The following is a 20509-nucleotide window of genomic DNA, read 5'->3' as shown; positions in this document are numbered from 1 at the left end:
TGCCAATGTCTGGTGCTTTTGTGATTAAAGCCATATACTGCTCAATAAAATTAAAGGAACATTTTTGATTCACAGTATAGCATCAAGTCAATGAATCTTCTAGGCTATCGATCTGGTCAGTTAAGTAGCAGAGGGGGCTGTTAATCAGTTTCAGCTGCTTTGGTGTTAATGAAATTAACAACAGGTGCACTAGAGGGGGCAACAATGAGACGACCCCCAAAAACAGGAATGGTTTAACAGGTGGAGGCCACTGACATTTTTCCCTACTCATCTTTTCTGACTGTTTTCTCACTAGTTTTGCATGGTCAGTGTCACTACTGGTAGGTAGCATGAACTGGGCAGGGAGGAAGAGGATGAGCACTGCCAGAGCCGTACAAAATGACCTCCAGCAGGCCACTGGTGTGAATGTCTCTGACCAAACAATCAGAAACAGACTTCATGAGGGTGACCTGAGGGCCTGATATCCTCTAGTGGTCCCTGTGCTCACTGCCTGGCAACATGGAGCTCAATTGGCATTTGCCATAGAACACCAGATTTGGCAGGCCCACCACTGGCACCCTGTGCTTTTCACAGATGAGAGCAGGTTCACCTTGAGCACATGTGACAGACGTGACAGGGTCTGGAGAAGCTGTGGAGAACATTATGCTGCCTGTAACTTTGTTCAACATGACCGGTTTGGTGGTGGGTCAGTGATGGTCTGGGGAGGCATATCCATGGAGGGACACACAGACCTCTGCAGGCTAGACAATGGCACCTTGACTGCCATTAAGTATCAGGATGAAATCCTTGGACCCATTGTCAGACCCTGTGCTGGTGCAGTGGGTCCTGGGTTCCTGCTGGTGCACAACAATGCCCGGCCTCATATGGCCAGAGTATGCAGGCAGTTCCAAGAGGATGAAGGAATTGATACTTTTAACTGGTCCCCACGCTCACTTGCCTGACCTCAATCCAATAGAACACCTCTGGGACATTATGTTTCTGTCCATAAAACGCCGCCAGGTTCCAACTCAGACTGTCCAGGAGCTCAGGGGGGGCCATACAAACTACTGAGTACAATTTGGAGTTGCTGCAATGAAATTTCAGCAAAATGGACTAGCCTGCTGCATCATTTTTTCACTTTGATTTTTGGGGTGTCTTTGACTTCAGCCCTCTGTAGGTTGATAATTTTCATTTCCATCAAAAGATGTGGCATCCTTTCATTCCTAACACATTACCATATCAGTCCGTAACAGTGTAGATATCCAGCAAGATTTTTTCCCATTGAGATCTGACATGTTTTCAGAGTGTTCCTTTAATTTTTTTGAGTAGTGTATATGAAGATTTCTGAAAAGTTTATAATATACTTTGATTTATATTAGGATGTTGTATGGATTTTGGTATTTGTTACCGTGTATTATTTTGTTTTATTTTTGTTTCAAATTTTAATGAAGTGTGGCGTATGGTGACAATTTTAACTTATTTTTTTCCTTTTTCCCTCAGAGTGACTGAATAGGCTACACGAAATGTTTCATAGTTTTTTATTTACTAAGTGCATTCTTTAAAAATGCTTGACAGAATCCTGTGACATTAAGACGCTTTTTGAGTGTTTTGTCTATTGGAGAAATTCAAAGTGGTCTTTTTTTGACCAACACTTCAAACGTTGTGGAGGAGTATTCAGCATTACCATCCAGATACTGACAGCGGCTGTGCAGATTCCAGACTCACAGTTGAAATTGCAAACATAATGTATGCACCGTGGATTCCACTGACATGTACTTTTTGTGGTTCAGTGCTTTTTGCACATTTGTTTTGATATAAGTATTATAGAAGTACATGGTTTATTTATTTATGAAGTGTTGTTCCACACTTTATCAGAGGCTGTCTTGAGACTGATATTTAAGAGTGAAATGTACAGTAAGTGTAAAAGCTGAATCTACTGTCTCCTCATTCATAAAAAAATTTCAAGACACAATGGTGTTTGTTGGTTTGTTTGATTCTGTGCCTGTACAAGAAAACTGATGTATCTTGTGTGGCCTGATCAGGGTTAGACTTGGGATTCCCGGCCTGAATAAACTTCTCAGTCCCCACTGCAGTAACATGCCGCCCTACAGTTCTTTGTGTGCACAGTCCATCGCAGTCAGGGCGTGTTATACTTTACTGATATATTTAAGGTTGTTTCAGAAAAGGGGATTAGAAGATTCATCATTGAATTGACAAAGCTTCACAAACACTTCTTTCAAGATGGCCCGTGCCTCATTCTTCCAGTTCTCTTCATGTGTCCTCTAAATTTAGAAGAGCCCACCTTGGCAGCTATGACCTTGAGCGATCCATTCAGAGTATGTGAGATCCTAATGCACGTAGATCTCACTGCGGGGTGTGAAGTGTGCAGGCGGCGCGGTCTAATCTGGAAGCTTAGGAGCACAACTGAAAACTCTGAAAGCTTCAGGTTACACTTCCACAGCTGCGGGCCCCTAACACAGGCCCCCATCTATACCTACAGGCTGCTTTTAAAAATATACATCTCTGCTAAATATGCCATGCACTCCGTGAGAATGAATGACAGAAGATGGTTGAAATGAAAGGTGCTAAATAAATAAAAACAGCAATTGCCTTCAATCCATTGGCCAAAGAGTTTTCTTTTTTACAACAGCTGGAGTTTGCTAATAGGTTTGGAATACATGATATTTAATAAGCATTAGGGAGTAAGTCATGCCAGTTGGTTGCACAGAGAGGAGCAGCGGAGAAGCAGAAGCTGAGAATATTTGTTTTTTCTATCTTACATCTGTTGTTGTTTGCCCACATGACACATAAACAACGGTACACCAGATAGAAAAGAAAGGGTGTCATCCCCACGGTGCACCAGAACCACTGAGCAAATGTGCACTGATGTTATATCCATCCATCCATTATCCAACCCACTATATTCTAACTACAGGGTCACGGGGGTCTGCTGGAGCCTCCAAGGCAGGAAACAAACCCCAGGCAGGGCCCCAGCCCACCACAGACTGATGTTATATTTGGACTCTTTTTCAATATTTCACCACAATGCCCATATATTACCTACTTTCTGTTCAAATGTCAGCAGTTTAGTGGATTACAAATGCTTTCACCTGTCATTAGTTATTTTCCTATTTCCATCAGTTTCCATCCATCACAGAAGTATAAAGAAACAAAATAAAGAGTTTATGATCATGTGAGCATCAAGCAGACATTCAGGTATATGTCACCAAATCAAATCCTTTCATTTTTCTGTTACCATAAAATCACTAGTATTACATGAATACTTTAAGGGTATAATGGATTCACCAAATACTTAGACCCCTTTCCTTTCTGCACACTTTATTGAGTTGTAGATTTAATTTTACATGGATACATGTAATGCTGTACACTAATTATCTGAATCTTCCCATCCATCCATCCATTGATAAAGAGTCGCTGCCTATCCCAGATTCATCTATATCTCTATATATATAAAATCCAACGTCTGTCTGTCTGTCTGCTTTTCACGAGAGAACTACTTAACAGATTTAAATTGGGTTTTTTCTATAATTTGCTTGAACATTCTGGCTGATTTTGCGACTTCTCTCATTGCGTGGTGTATCATAGTTCGCTTGCGGTACCGATTTATTTGTGTGAATTCAACAAACACGCAGCGGGCTGAGGGGAGGAGAATGGGGCCCTCCTCACTCATATTCCAGCCTCAGGGCATTTCTTACCTCCACTTAGCCAACGAACGAGAGAACTACTTAACGGATTTAGGCTGAGTTTTTTTCTATAACTTGCTTGAACATTCAGGTTGATTTTGCGACTTCTCTCATCACACCAAGAATCATAGTTCGCTTGCAGAAGCAATATATTCACACTAACCTGAGACAGAGGCTTCGGGCCGAGGGGATGGGAAGCGTGATGTCAGGAGTAGGGAGCTGGGCAGGGCCCTCCTCACTGTCCTGTTTCACTACTATGGTCTAGTACTAGTATATTTATAAAATCCAACGTCTGTCTGTCTGTCTGTCTATATGTCTGCCTGCTTTTCACAATTTAGATTGGGTTTTTTTCTATAACTTGCTTGAATAGTCCAGTTGATTTTGAGAGTTCTCTCATCACGCTAAGTATCATAGCTTGCTTGAGGTACTGATTTATTTGCACAAATCCAAGAGAGACATTGCAGGCCGAGGGTTGGGGTGTGGGGGACTCCTCACTCACGCGCCAGCCTATATTCGAGTCAGTCTACCTCTCACCACGTGTTGGAGTGTACCTTGTCTCTGCTTAGCTAGCAATACCCATTTGTTCAACAGACATGATCATCCTAGAGATTGCTAAGGAGTAACATCTGACATTTTTGAGAGTGAGACCAGAGCTACTGTGTTTTTGAGGGTAGCTGCTGATTCCCAGAGATATCACAGCCACATGCTTTTCTCCCCATGCGGGGGACTTTCTCCCATCATACCTGAACATGATCAGATGTAGTGCCAGCGTCTATTGATTTTTAAAGTTTGTCCTGTTTCACTACTACGTAGGTGCGGCCGCAGGGGACAGCTAGTTAGACACAGAGCAGAAGCCGGCTTTGAACAGGGTGCCAGTCCATCACACAGCCCCCTAACCCAAACACCCACACTAAAGCCATTCTAATTCAGGGTCGTGGGGGGCTGAGTGAATTCTAGTAGCACTGGGCACAAGGCTGGAAGAAACTTGGCACAGTTTACCAGTCCATTGCAGAACACACTCTGCCAATCCAAAGTAATTTACTGGAACTTTCACTGTAGTCTTGCGTTGCAGCCACAGCTTGAGGACAATCTGCATGTTGCTAATATTCTCGGTTCTGATCATGAAGTACAGAGCCATCACTGATAATTTCATTGTGTGTATCAGCTTCAGTTTCTCAATTGTTTTCCTGTTTTTTCCCCTTGTTGATAAGGCCTGTTGTGCACGACACACAGGATGGCTCTGCTTTATCTCTGAGTCTCCTTCATACCGCGACTCGGTTGTGATAAAGAGATCACATCAGATGTGGCAATTCCAATTTTACAAATCCATGCAGAAACACAACAGCTCTGAAACATATGGGAAATTCATTATTATCTAGCACTACTGTTTTACTCCTTCATGCCGATTAAAAAATATGCAAATAGTTCATGATACAAATAGGCCGATTTCATGGTAACTTATGCTTTATTATTTCTATTTTAAGTGACTTTGATGTAGGAATAATTTAGTTTTCAGCTATATAACAGACATTTTTAATATTGCTGTGCTTCACCATGTTAAATTGTAGCAGAGGTTTGGGTTTTGTTTTATTATGATTATTAAATTCAGTATATAATGGATTGAAGGACTGAGAAAGTCTGTAAAAAGTACAAACAATAACAAATGTTGTGTCAAGAAACTCTGTTTATCTATCTCTGCTCACTAATGCTTAGATCCCAGCTATTTGTTTTCATAGCACACACATATTGTAGGTTATGATTAGCATTAAGAAGGGATTAGAGCTGCCCGTTGAAGTTTATAAGAGTTTTACTTTGATTTAACACTCTATACTTTCAGAGTGCTAATCTGACCAACAAACAAAAACAACTGGCAATGAATACATACAATACAAAAGTTAAATATTCTTTAGAAATGTAGGCCTTGCATACATTGGACTAACAGTCAGCATTGCCAAAGGGTTAATGGCCAGTAAACCATTTCTCAGACATGATGGGAATACTGGTGAAAATACACAGCCCTGTCAGGCCCACAATTCTTTGCATACACAGAATGCCTGACAGATACAGGCCAGCTGTCAACCTGCCATTGCTGGGCAGACTAACTATACACAGACAAGACCACCCAGGCAGGTGTCCAAGACTTCAGTGGTGACCTTTGACAAAAGTGAACAGATTAAAGTCCAGAGTTACCCCACCATTGTCATTGACAAGGAATGACCCTCATGTGTATGCTGATTCAGTTTCTAGGCTTGCCATTCTCTGTCTCCTTAAATCAATTCTGTGATTTCAATTTGTCAATTTGAGGCATCCATCTCTCCATTTTCAGTACTTGCCTAATCCAGTGGGCTGAAAACAGTCAGAGGTAATTGCAGCACTTCAGAGAACATTTGATGAATTCTTTACAGCAACCATGTGGACTGTTTGTTTGTTTGTTTTTGATCAGAAAACAATCAATCTGACAAAACTAAAAGAGTCCAGGAATGGCTCTACAGCAGGAATGTATTATGGCTTTAACTCTGCTGGGTGCCATGGCGTAGGAAAGGAGAAACACCATCCGGTTAGCCACTGGAGCCGCAGAGAGAGCCACCAGGCGGCTCTGGATTAAGAGTGCAGATCTGTGGGCAGCTGCTGATGGGCCACAAGTTGAGGCTTGAGCAATCCCACCTGGGTCACTTGGGTAAAGGGGTCTGATGCTGAACAACTTGAAACACCTGATGACCCCAGCTTATATAACTCACGATGCACCCCAATACTGTCATAGGATATGTTTTACAACAAAACAAGCAGCCTGAGACTGAAAATGGCAAATCTTCAAGATGAAGTTTATTGTTTTTAGTGAACAAATACCAAGAGATGGCAGGCTTTGTACCGCGAGCACACAAAGGAGGAGCCTCTTGTCAGAATACACGAGTCTTTTAAGTACCAAGCACCAGGGTTTCGAACAAGAGAAAACACTGTGTTCAAAAAAGGCAGGAGGCCTTAATGATCAATAACTTTTTTATTAACTAACTAAACCAATTTTTTTTCACGAATGTATTCTTTTTACCGTACAGTTTCATAGCCAGGATACATACTGTAGTGCACCATCACCTTTTACAATGTCGAAGTACCTTATAATTGGCATCCGACATCATTGGTGTTTTATCTTGGTAGAGTAATATATAAATTGCTCTACTTTCCCCTATTGTATTATTAATATGTAGCCTTAGAATGCCTAATCTCACAGACTTACCACTGTATGTAACTTATCCCCACCTTCCCTTCTATATCTATAACCCCAGGCAATTAGATGTAGTAAAAAGACAAGCAGGAGTTAAGTTACATATAAAATAATGTATTACTGATAATATTCATAAATAATAACAAAATGCAAAGTACATTTGAATATTGGCAACCATACAACCTGATAAAATGGTGATGTGTAATTCAGGTGGCACACAGACTTGTAGTTACTTAATGTCTCTAGTTAAGGCATCATTGGTGCTCAGCTTTTAGGCACAAGTCTGTTCAAAATGGCTGAAACTGTGCTCCTCATTGTGTTGTCTTCAGTTCATGGTGTGATGGCCTTCATCAGTTGTTAACAAGAGAAAGATACTTCTACATCATCACAGGTTAGCAAGAGATGCTTCTTCATCATATGTTGGTTAGAGAGAGAGAATGTGGTTGAGCAAGCAAATGTATAGGTTTTCTGTCCAACTCCCTACAGCCAATTGGACATCATGGTACTTAAAGGCCTCTGAGACAAGCCAATTCCAAACAGCCATACCTCAGACCAATGGGTGAAATAGAACATCTTAACACCTGAAAGACCATATGTTAAACTAACCTGGCTTTGTGTGGGGGATGGGAGAAAAGACTTTAGCAAAGAAATACTCATCAAACTGGTTTTAGACACATCCCTCAAATCCTGTCGAAAAATTACAAAGAAAAGTCGTACACATGGGGGTGTGGGGGGTCAAACACGAATGCCTCTCACCAAAGTAACACTAAATTACATTGCCTCGCCTAAATTACAAATAAAGACATACAAAACATTTATCAAGTTATATGCAAAATCTTACATCACAACAATTGGTAATAACAACATGGCTACACCAATAAAATTAAATATAGAAAATAGAAGATGCTGCTAGAATGAGATGAAATACAGAATAATAAAAATAAAAATAATAATAATAATATTAATAATTTCAGCTTCACTCTCTGTTTGAACTGAACAAACAGAATATTTGAGTTGTATGATTGTAGGACTGGAACAAAGACGTCCATCATGACAGAAATACAAGGCATGAAAGAAAAGAAAAGGAAAAAAGTATGTAACTTTGGTTGAGACTTAAATGGTGAAGTTTCAGGTGAATGTTAGGATCAATCGAACTCTATTGACAGACCTTAAAAGAAAAAACATTGTGGGTATAATCGATATGTGAGACACCCACAACAAATTCACAAACATGAGGTGCTCTTTTTAATAATTACATGGTGGGAGGTGGCTGCCTTGCTTTCACACACTAAATTGAGCCATCTTTTCCTCGCATTTCATCATTTCTACACTCTGCACCTCCTTCACAAGGGGAACTGCTTTATCTGCCTCCACTTCTCATTTTGTCTATTATTACTCTTTCTTGATTATGTCAGAAGTTCATCTTTAGCTAATTGGACTGCCAAGTAACTTGTCCTGTGGTATCTCAGCACAATAGATAGATAGATAGATAGATAGATAGATAGATAGATAGATAGATAGATAGATAGATGTGTAAGGCACTATATAACCCCGATTTTGTAGGAAAGATTTAGCACCAGACTAATATCTTGGTATTAAAGTGGCACAGATCAGAATACTGAATCGACTGTCAATGCCAGAAGCATTAATCCAAAGTCGTAGCTGAAAATGGCCTTACAAAAAGGTCCTTACACAAGTGAAATACATGTAACTAACAATAACCTTTGGTGTTTGTTTCATTGAGAATCGAAACGCTGAGATGCTTTGCCATCTGAAGGGTGGGACACAATGAAGTCGCACATCATATGACTCCCAAAATAGCTGCTACCATGATAAGTGAGTCTCAAAATAGCATAGACTGCTACACAAAATCTTGCCACAATGACGTCACTCATATGACAATTAAAAAACACAAAAAAAAACAAAAAAAAAAACAAAGCCACAAATGCATTAGCTGAATTTTTGGACCACAAAGTTATCACACTTAACTTAACTTAAAGCAAAACTCCCTAACTATATTTGAAAAAGTATTGTTTTAACTCTTTCATGAATATTACTCAAAGCTTGCATAGAGTAAGCAGTGTGTGAAAATAGGATCATGTTGCTGACGTCATGTGTTGTGGTGCTAGTGATCATGTGAGTGATAATTATTAGCAACAAGATGTCCACGGTCATGTCAAAGAATGCACAAAAATGGTGGTGAGCCTAATGCTATTTTTATCACTGTTCAATAAAAGTTAATTTCAAAAAGCATTTTAGAAGTCCAGTAGCGCTGCTGTCTCGCAGTTAGGAGACCTGGGTTTGCTTCCCGGGTCCTCCCTGCGTGGAGTTTGCATGTTCTCCCTGTGTCTGCGTGGGTTTCCTCCCACTGTCCAAATACATGCAGGTTAGGTGCATTGGCGATCATAAATTGTCCCTAGAGTGTGCTTGGTGTGTGGGTGTGTGAACTGCGGTGCGCTGGCACCCTGCCCGGGGTTTGTTTCCTGCCTTGCGCCCTGTGTTGGCTGGGATTGGCTCCAGCACACCCCCATGACCCTGTAGTTAGGATATAGCAGGTTGGATAATCGATGGATGGATGGCTTCGTCATCATTATTTTCTCTTTTCAATAAGCCGCAAAACTGTCTGCTTTACCAATTATAAAAGAAACCAGAAAGTTCAATTGAGTTGGTGGCTCATTATTAATCGTCCAAATTTATGACCTGTGCCAATCCTTCAATGTTTGGCAGCCTGGTGGTTGTAGGTTTTCCAGCACACTCATTAGTGGTGTTGCTAGCAAACCCATCACTCATTCACAGCTAACAATGGGGTTTTAATTCATCATTTCAGCATCACCAAAATGTTTAGGGCCAACATCAGACTCTGGTACATTGTGCAGTTCTGGTTGTTTCACTTCACTAATGAAACCAGAGTTTTTTTGTTGAGACATCATTCACACATTTCTTTCCCTTACAATGAGACCTAACCCAACTAATAAATTCAGTTGCCTCCTGTTAATGTCACATATTTGATAAAATTTAAAGTTCATCTTCTTATCTTTTGCTATATCAATGTATGTCATAAAATTGATGTCTATATATATGCCTTCCAAATGTTTTAAAGGTTAAATTACTCTAATAGTAATAAGGTTAACATTGGTGGCTGTGTAAGTTTATAAATAATTGATATTTTAATCAAGAGATATTGGCACTGTGCCTGCCCCAAACACTGGGAAGCAAGTCATTACTAGAACATGAAAGTATATGATTGGTTCTTCATCACTTTATCTCCTCAATGACTTTTTTGTATGTATTTAAATATAGAATTAAACTCACTATGTTTTACCTTGCTCTTCTTTCAGGTACTATGTGTGTGTTGCCATTCTCATTTACTTCCTGCCACTCCTGGTAATGGGCTGTGCTTATCTGGTAGTTGGCATCACGCTCTGGGCAAGTGAAATCCCTGGAGACTCCTCTGATCGCTACCGGGAACAGCTAACGGCCAAACGCAAGGTACCAGTGGTGTCTGTTTTGTGAAATCCATGCCAACCCAAAATGAAGCCAACTGGCTCCAGAGAGATGAGAGGTCCTCATATTTTCATGGCAAGCAGACACTATGGTGATGTGTCTAAGACCTGTCACCAGGTCATACATTAAAAACCAGATGCTGCTCCTCTGTATGATCCTAAAAAAGTTACTTATCCATTAAAGCTGTATAAGCAGCATTCTACATTGAGCTGTTAATGTAAAGAATGTTGAAACACTAATCACTAGTTAAAAGCTGAATTGATTGTAGAAGAAAATTGTAAATGAAAAGTTTCAGTGAAAGAGTTGAAAACTCAAAGATTATTTTTATGAGAATTGTAACCAGTTGGGGTGCTAGTGAGCCCCCAAACCCCAAACACAGACAACCCAACACAACTCTGAGTTTAAGTAAATAATTCTTTAATCCACAAAGCTCCAAATAACAATTAATCCAGCCAATACACAGACTTCAAGTGCTAGATTTCTTCCTTTCTCCTTTTCTTTCTCTTTTCTCCTCCAGTGAGCTGTACCCACTGCCTCCCAGCTCTGACTCCTTGAGCTATGGCAGCAGTCTCCCTTTAAGGTTAACTAGGGAGCACCTTTGGTGACATGGCATGGCCAGTTGGAATTACTTCCAGGTTATAAGGAAGACAGGAAGGTCCTCCCCTGCAGTGCCCTCTATCATTCCCATTCCGAGCTCCAACTCCCATGCAGCCCTGTGGGTGTCCAGAATGGGAATCTATATGAGGGACACTGCCACCTAGTATTATGGGGGATGAACTGCTCCCTTTCATCCACTCTTGCTGGTTCCAGTAGCCTGAAGTCCAGTCATACCGTCATTTTTTTCAATTATGTGGCTAAACTGTCTGCCTTAGGGCATCCCAATTGGGAATGGAATCATAAGGCATCCCAGCCATGTGCTGCCCCCCTTTATTCCATCCTTCCTTAATGGCATCCCAGCCAGGAAAGGAATTTACCTCCATCCCAGGTGGTATGTTCATCTGTTCTCTGGGTCATTTACAGTTTGCAGGGTATCACCTTGCAGAACCTGAAACAAGCACGTTGTCCAAAATCACTATTCCTTTCTGGAAGCTGAAACATTTAACTAATTACATTGCATGAATCAAATTTAAATGTGATAAAAGTAGAAGTCATGGTGGGGCCCTTCTATTGTGTGTCTGGTCCACTGTGAGGGTCCCTACTGGAATGAAAAAGATTTAAAGAGTCCTGTTAAATCCATGTGGAATGTGGCATTAGCCTTCCAATGGTCCTGAGCCTCTCATCATTTTAATTTGCCAGTGTACAGTTGATGATCCTTTCCTTTCCACATACCTGGCCCTGCACTTTGAAGTAATAATAATAATATTAATAATAATAATAAATTACATTTATATGTTACTTTTCTAGCTACTCAAAGTGTTTTACATAGACAGAGGGGAGCCACTTCAACCACCATCAATGTGTAGCACCCACCTGGATGATGTGACAGTAGCCATTCTTGAGCAAAAACGCTCTCCACACTTGAGTTATTAGGTGGTGAAGGGCTAAAGGAGAGAGAGTTAACTAATAATAGACATGGATTGCTTAGGAGACCTGAATGGAGCAGGCCGTGATGGTCAATTTAGCCCAGGACATCAGAATAGACCCTACTTTTTTTAAAATATGCCCAGGGATCTTCTTTGACAACAGAGAGTCTGGACCAGGCTTTTCCTAGATGGTCTCTCACCCAAGTAGTGACCGGAGCAAACATGCTTAGCTTCTGGTGGATTGCCTGTTCTAAAGTACAGGTGGTATGCACATTAACCCCAGAAGTCTTTTGTAAGGAGATGCACTTGGCACCTCTAAACTCAGATACAATCTGTCATGGTCTGTGCTCTTCAGTTCAGTTGTAGAATGGTTTGCTCTTTGCTCTGAAAGGCTAGATGTAGCCCAGCTATTGGCTGAAGAGTAAGTGCTTCTAATTCTTGTAACACATCATAGGCAACATTTAAAAAGTTACACCTTAACATTAAACTGAACTGTAATCAGTGCTCACTTGATTCCATGTCAAAGGTTAGCCAGCACCTACTCTCTGCAAAATCACTTACATTGAGGTTTAAATAGCACACTCCTACTGGGATCAATAATAATGGGACCTCATTCATGCACTTAAGAAAAGATGTCCTGAAGCAAACCTCAACCCTAGAGGCCATTGAGAAAAGCACACAATACATCCATCTATTTCCTAGTTCCACATTATTCATGTGAGACCCTTAAGAACATGGATGCTATTGGAGTAACAAAGGGACCTGTGAAGGAAGCAGCTCTGGATGCCTTGCCAGTCCATCTCAGTCATCATCAAGAGCTTAGCAAGTGATACTTATACTGAGTCATATTCAGCATTCAGTTTTGTGTTGGCTAACTACTGTTTAATGAGGGGATTTATGAATAGCTAATCCTTTTCAGAATTTTAATTGAAAAAGCTCATTCCACATAGGACTGTTATGTAATAGAGTAGATTGTGTTGTCTCTGTCATTTCAAACTCTGTGCGTCCCATTAAAAATGTTTACTTTATGTAGGCCTGAAAAGGACTTGATTTTAAGAGTAATCCTCAACTGTCTTACAGGTTGTAAAGATGATGATCACAGTGGTGTGCACCTTTGCTGTCTGCTGGCTTCCTTATCACGTCTATTTCCTGCTCAGCGAGTTCTTCCCCAAAATTTACCTGGAGCGTTACATCCAGCAGGTGTACCTGGCAGTCATGTGGCTGGCGATGAGCTCAACGATGTACAATCCCATAATCTACTGCTGCCTGAATGACAGGTCAGGGATCTGGGAAAGGAGGGGATTGGTTTTAAAAGAGAATAAAAGAAGGTGAAAGGACATTCCTGCAGATCTGGGTAGAAAATCCAATCAGGGATAAAAGGAATAGAAACTGAGTAAAATTAAACAAAGTGATCAGGTAGAGCCAGACTGTAGAAAAAGTGCAAGATCCTACTGCTGAAGGGAGTGATGGAAAAGTGTGAAATTAAATAAAAGTCAATAGTCAACATCTGCAACTTTATACCTGTTTTCACAGCAACATAACTACAAACTGTCTATTCATAGCACTGTTTTCCACAAGTTGTTGCATCCAAAAAAAAAAAAAATTTGCCTGTCCACCAAATGGCAGTTCATAGCAGGTAACTGAGTCTGTGCAGCAAAGCTCACCAACAAGCTGGCTGCCTCGGTAGTGGTTGTACAGTCAACCCTCGTTTATCGCGGTTAATCCGTTCCAGACTCTGCCGCGATAAATGAATTTCCGCGAAGTAGGATTCTTTATTTATAAATCGAATATTTTCGCGGGCGGCACAGTGGCGCAGTGGTAGCGCTGCTGCCTCGCAGTTAGGAGACCCAGGTTCGCTTCCCAGGTCCTCCCTGCGTGGAGTTTGCATGTTCTCCCCGTGTCTGCGTGGGTTTCCTCCCACAATCCAAAGACATGCAGGTTAGGTGGATTGGCGATTCTAAATTGGCCCTAGTGTGTGCTTGGTGTGTGGGTGTGTTTGTGTGTGTCCTGCAGTGGGTTGGCACCCTGCCCAGGATTGGTTCCTTCCTTGTGCCCTGTGTTGGCTGGGATTGGCTCCAGCAGACCCCCGTGACCCTATTCGGATTCAGCGGGTTAGAAACTGGATGGATAGATGGATATTTTCGCAGTTAGAGCATAGAAAACCTGTTTACGACCTTCTAAATACAGTAATCCCCCCCGCGATAGGTGAAAATCTGCGAAGTAGAAACCATATGTTTGTATGGTTATTTTTATATATTTTAAGCCCTTATAAACTCTCCCACACTGTTAACATTATTAGAGTCCTCTAGACATGAAATAACACCCTTTAGTCAAACGTTTAAACTGTGCTTCATTACAAGACAGAGATGGCAGTTCTTTCTCACAATTAAAAGAATGCAAACATATCTTATCTTCAAAGGAGCACCGTGAAGAGCAGATAATGTCAGAGAGAGCACTCGCTAAGAAAAGCAAACAATCAAAAAATCAATACGTGCTTTTAAGTATACAGAAGCACCGCGATAAAGCGGCATTTTGTAGAGGAGCATCCTATCTTCTAGGCAAACAGCCACTGTGTAAACAGCCCCCTCTGCTCACACCCCTTCCATCAGGCAGAGAGAGTGAGAGAGACAGAGAGAAGCAAACAAAACAAGCGCCACGCGGGAAGCATATCTTATAGCATTGAGGAATTTTAGTTAATATGTAATACATGCTCTGATTGGGTAGCTTCTAAGACATCCGCCAATAGCGTCCCTTGTATGAAATCAACTGAGCAATCAAACTGAGGAAGCATGTAACCTAAATTAAAAGACCCATTATCCAGAAAGCGAACCAGCGAAAAATCCGTGATATATATTTAGATGTGCTTACATTTAAAATCCGCGATAGAGTGAAGCCGCGAAAGTCGAAGCACGATATAGCGAGGGATTACTGTATACTAAGATACGACTTCTCTCGTATGTCATTTTTTGACAGGCTCAAAGAGATATGACTTAACTCATGTGTTGTGTTCAAAGTGTTGATGGCCTGAGTGCCACACACATCATCTATGGCAGCTCCTGAAATATCCAGGTTTCATTAATTTTGTTACACCCAATTACTTTTATTTGCTTTCACATTTTGGTGCATTAAGAATATTTAGGAAAGTCAGAGACTTATAATGACTGAAAAAAATGTATTGCCTGCTCTTGTCGCTTGTCTTTTTGCTCCATCTTGCCATCTGGGGTAAAGAGAAAAGAAGAGACATCTACTAACTGGAGAGATGTAGCCCAGTAGCATTCAGTTTAGAGCAGAGTCAGTCTGTAGTCCCAGGAGCAAGTGCAGTGTGTCTCCTTCAAGGCCAGGTGAGTGCAAGGATAAGAGAACAAGAGTTAGGGTGGAGGGCAAATGTGTAGGTCTATTTACCAGTGACTCTGGATGTGACACAAAAGGAATCTATGTGTTAGGATAGAGTCACCCCAAAACACCTTCATGATGAAACAGACTCGTAACAACTCAGAGAACTAACCACCTCAAGCAACTCTATAGTGCCAGGAAGCTTTGCAACTGGATGGCAAATTTCTGATTACAAAGTCATCATTTCATTTCAGTTTACACATTCATCAAAAGCAAATAAAAGGAAGTAATGATTGGCTAACTTTTGCTGTCTATCATATTAAAGCTGAAAGTTGATTGATTGAAAGTCTAAATCACAAACATTTTTTGCCACTAGTGACGACCATTGTGATGGCCTGCAATTGAACCAGTATGCAAGTTGAGCTGCCCTGTTTATTTAAGAAATTAGACCCTGAATTTGATGCATCATTGTCTTGCCTACTCAACTTTTTACAAGTATCCTCCTATTTCTTTCAGGTTCCGGGCAGGATTTAAGCAAGCTTTCCGCTGGTGTCCCTTCATCAAACCTGGGGATTATGAGGGCCTTGAACTTAAGTCCACGAAATACTTGCAAACCCAGAACAGCATGTACAAAGTAAGCCGCATGGAGACAACAGTGTCAACCGTTATTAACGCCATCGATGATGAAGTTGAGGATAGTCTGAGAACCAAGCGTCTTTCCCTTGATCTCACATCCAATGGCTCTTCCAGAAGTGCATCCAAAACAATGTCAGAGACATCTAGCTTCTACTCCAACACCAATATGTCCTAAGAGAGGCAGCAGAGAGAGGAGACGAGCACAACATGTGCCGGACCAGCATTCATCATTAAATTGCTGCCAATCATTGTCTATTGGTACTTTGCGTGTTGTCATTACACAGAGCAACAAGGGCAATTCTTCGGTCTGCAGCTCATGCAGCTCTATACTTTTGGAAATGTGTGCCTCTTTCTTTGAATTTCTCAGTCCATGGCTCGATCCAGCTTTTAAGGCAAAGAGCTCAGCTATGGATCCGGGTACTCTGTTTGTGTTCAACAATCAATACCATGAGTACCTGATTATTTAGGTGAGGATGGAAAATTTGCCTGGTGATAAGAGAGTCAAGGCAAAGGGAATCATCATGACAAGAATGACATTAAGCTGATCTAGATCCACCTCAAAGCCTAAATTGTGAAAAATAAGAAATGTGGTGAGGATGGATGACTTCAACAAAAGCCAACTGGAGGACTAACCTCTGAAGGAATAGCAGTAAGATGGAGGAGTCTTCTGCATATCATGAGGCAGTATTCTTTTAGTATCACTCTGACTGTTGTGTAAACAAGTTTACAACTTTCCATACAAAATATAGTAGTGCAGACTGAGTCTCCAAACCTTACACGTTTGCCCTGGATCAGAAGACTGGTTCATCTTGATCCTTTAGTTAGTGCAGTAACAAGAACAGACAGAAGTAAGAAGGCTCACTATATGATGTACTGTACTTTGTAGCAGAAAAATAATTCTGCAGTTCCTCATTTATGCTAGAAATCAGATATGGGTCCTGTCTCTTCTCAATTGTTTCCAACATTCATGGCATTAGTTTGGGAAACCATCATTGTGAAATGGTGATTCCAACAAAATTCTTCTTTTGGGCCCTGATTGATTTTCCTTTTTCTGTTTTGATACAAAATCTTGGATGTACCTGACTGATATTTCTCTGGGGATGAAGATAGATGGGGGTCAAGTGAGATGCCTCATTTCCCTAAAGGATCACTTTGCAGACAATTTGATTTCATCAATAAAAAACAACATGCCAAGTGTCCCACTCAAGCACATCTTTTTTTTTAAATTTTTCATAAAAACATACATGAATGTTCTGCAGTATGTGGAATTTAATTTTTTTTCTGCAATCCTCCCATTATTATTTAATGGAGTATTTGAACCTAATTTTTTATTAAAAAGACATAAAGACTGGATGTCCATGCCACCTACAAGTGGTGGATAAATAAATGGAAATACATGTGCTTTGTTTCAAGTGAGTTGTAGCTATTGTAACTGTCACGGATAGGCAAGTGAGCACCATCTTATAATAGATATATTATTTGTTTCTCTCTTGGTTACCATCTATTAGATTTTCATAGTACTTTTGTTTCAGATGAAATTTTTTTTTGATTCAAAAATGATATCTTTTGTGTGATAAGCCACTCAAAGCTGGACAATTGACCTCTGCTATAAGCTATTATTTCAAATGCATTTGGGTTTTTTTTTTTCAAACTGAAAGGAAAATGATTATTTTTAAAAAATATATTAAATGCTCAAAGCTTGTTCATTAATAATAAAAAATGATGCAGAATTTGCTGTACAATAGGTTGTAAAATAATAGTCAACATCAGACAGAGAGAAATGCAATTTCCAGGTACAGTGACAAGAAAAAGTGAACACTTTGGAAATAACTGCATTTATGTATACATGTGTCTTAAAATTTATTCTGAACTTCATCTAAATTTGAAAAGAAACAAGCAGAATATGTTTTAACTAATAACATACAAATCATTGAATTGTTTTTGAATACATCATGCAAATATTCACAGGTGTAGGCTGGAAAAAGTATGAGAACTCCTAGGCTGAAGATTTCAACAAAAGCTAACTTTTAGTCAGGAGCTGGCAAACCTGGAGTCCAGCCAATGAAATGGGACTGGGGGTGTGGTTTAGAAATACTTTAACCAATAGAAAAAGCACCAGCTGTTAATGTATGTTTCAAATAAAAAATCTCAGAAGAAATGCGATCAGGAATTGTTGATTTGTATAAAACTGGAAAGGGTTACAAAGTCAGTTAAAACAGATAGTCATCAGTTCACAGTTAGACAAACTGTGTATAAATGGAGCCCATTTAGTACGATGTCAAGATGACTTGAAAGGCACAATGCAAAATATTAAATGAGGTAAAGAGAACTGTGGGCTTGAAGAAGTCATTGAAGCTGATTAACATTTCTGTTCATGCACCTACCATAGAGAAATTATTGAACAGGAATGGAGTCCATGACAGGATATCAAAGAAGAAGCAACTAATCTCTAAAAAACATTGCTGCATACCTGAGATTTTCCAAAGACCACCTTGACACTTCACAATGCCACCGGGAAGATATTTTGTTGACTAATGAAACTAAGGTTGTATTGTTCTGAAAGAATATGAGGTAGTATGTACGGCATATAAAGGGTGCTGCATACCAACATTAAAACCTCATCCCAATGGTGAAGTACGGTAGGGGGAGTATCATGGTTTGGGGCTGCTTTACTAACTTGGAGCCTGGACAGCCTGTCATCATCAAAGGGGAAATAAATTCCCAAGTTTATTAAGGTCTCCTGCAGTATAAAGTCAGGGCCAGCTGAAGGTCAGTTAAAGTTGGGTGATGTAGCAGACAATGACCCTGAACATTAAAGTAAGTCTACTACAGAAATACAGAAAATCCGCCATTTGGAGTAGTCCAGTCAGAGGCCAGACCTTAACTCAACAGAGATGCTCTATAATGACCTTAAGAGAGCCATTGACAGCAGACATCTAAAGAATATGGCTGAGCTCAAGCAGTTCTGCAAAGAAGACTGGTCTGGAATCTCACCTGAAGATTGCACCGATTTGATCTCCAGCTATTTGTTAGAGGCTATTGTTACCACAGGAAGTTGAAACAGTTGTCATATCCAAGGCTTCACATACTTTTTCAACAGCAGACTGTGGATGTGTGATGGGTTTGTTCAATAAAGACATGAAAGATTAGAACTGTTTGTTATTAGCATAAGCATATTGTGTTTGACAATACCTGGGACTTAGATGAAGATCAGATAACAATTCATAACCAGTTAATGTGGAAAACCAGGTAATTCCAATGCGTGCACATACTTTTTCTTACCACTATATTTTGGTTGCTGCTTCATTTTTATTGTTCTTCCATAACAAGAAATTTTACCAGAAATGATTCATTTCATTGAGTGCACATAGTGGGCTATTTCTAAACATGTTCCAGTATTCCATCTGGGCAAGATCTGAAAAAGGGTAGATGACTGTTTCAGATTCCCATAACCATTTGTGTTAAAATGTGCTTCCTGGTTTCCATCTTGATGTACTTCTCATTAATTTCACAAGGTGTTCTTTGAATAGATTATTTAACTGAAAGAATTCTGCTGCATCAATACTGTGTTCACATGCACTGGGAGTTTTCGGAGTTACCATTTGTGAGATCACACCTTCTCGATTTGTGGTGTTTACATTCATTTCGGGGTGATTTGCTGCTCGGGTTGGTTAGCTGTTTATTTCTTGCTCAATTCCTATAAAAAAGTAATTTAATTGCTCTTTTTTTGTGAAAATAAAAAGTGAACAAAACTCATTAGAGTAGAAATGCATCTCTCCAAATACAACATGACCATACAATACCATTCCTGACTCGACTTATTATTGTTATTCTCTTTATTTATGCATTTTGTTGGTTTAAGGATTGCATTACTATGAGTAAATTACAATTCATTCCTTCTTCTAATTATGCCTATATGTTTAAAGCTTCATACCCCTGATTGACTCACTGACTGACTGATAAGAAATTCTTGGCCACTTGCAGACAAGTTAAGGTTGAATGTTTTTCACTAATGAGTCTATCTCAATGCCCTGAGGCTCACAAAAATCGGCAAAATGTTAATTTAATTGTGAAAAAATTGGAGAATCCGCCAATGTTTCACATTAAATATTCAGAAAGGGTGATCTTAGTGCATGTCTATAATGGTTGCAGAAGAGTGTAAATGGTAGTCATTGACATTGTCGAAGTCAGCATTGTGGGTCGAGTCCTTTCTGGATCCTCTTGTCATGGATCATATATTTGTTTCTTAGACATTAGTACATGCAGAAGAATAAAAATCAACAATACAAAAGTGACATTTAAAACCAGAATTTGTTTATTGCTATAAAATTATATCATATAGTAACAAATGTCCTACATTCTAATAAAAAATGTAAAATATTCACACAGTTCACTCTTTACTTCTATCCATTTCTTATGCATTAAGATTTGGTTTCATTTTACAGTAAATTATTTCCATGTCTGCTAGTTTAATAAGAACCTTTGATTTTCTTTTCCATTTTCATTTTCTGTATTCTGTATGTTAAAATCATCAATACACGATACAATACAGTTTATTTTTGTATTGCCCAAAATCACACAGAAAGTGCCGCAATAGACTTTAACAGGCC

General features: G+C 39.8%; 1 protein-coding gene across 1 annotated transcript in view; it reads left to right on the top strand.

Annotated features, from left to right (window-relative positions):
- LOC120538867 (substance-P receptor-like) overlaps positions 1 to 20228 on the top strand; it is a 107011-nt gene extending 86783 nt beyond the window's left edge. The window contains exons 3-5 of the mRNA XM_039768432.1: positions 10242 to 10392; positions 13011 to 13207; positions 15780 to 20228. Of these exons, the coding sequence (XP_039624366.1) occupies positions 10242 to 10392; positions 13011 to 13207; positions 15780 to 16074 (643 nt within the window). The 3' untranslated portion in view covers positions 16075 to 20228. The remainder of the gene's footprint in view (positions 1 to 10241; positions 10393 to 13010; positions 13208 to 15779) is intronic.
- The last annotated feature ends 281 nt before the right edge of the window (positions 20229 to 20509 follow it).

This window comes from Polypterus senegalus, chromosome 11 (genome assembly GCF_016835505.1).
Source record: "Polypterus senegalus isolate Bchr_013 chromosome 11, ASM1683550v1, whole genome shotgun sequence".
Classification (NCBI taxonomy): domain Eukaryota; kingdom Metazoa; phylum Chordata; class Cladistia; order Polypteriformes; family Polypteridae; genus Polypterus; species Polypterus senegalus.
This window is presented reverse-complemented; position numbering and strand designations above follow the sequence as displayed.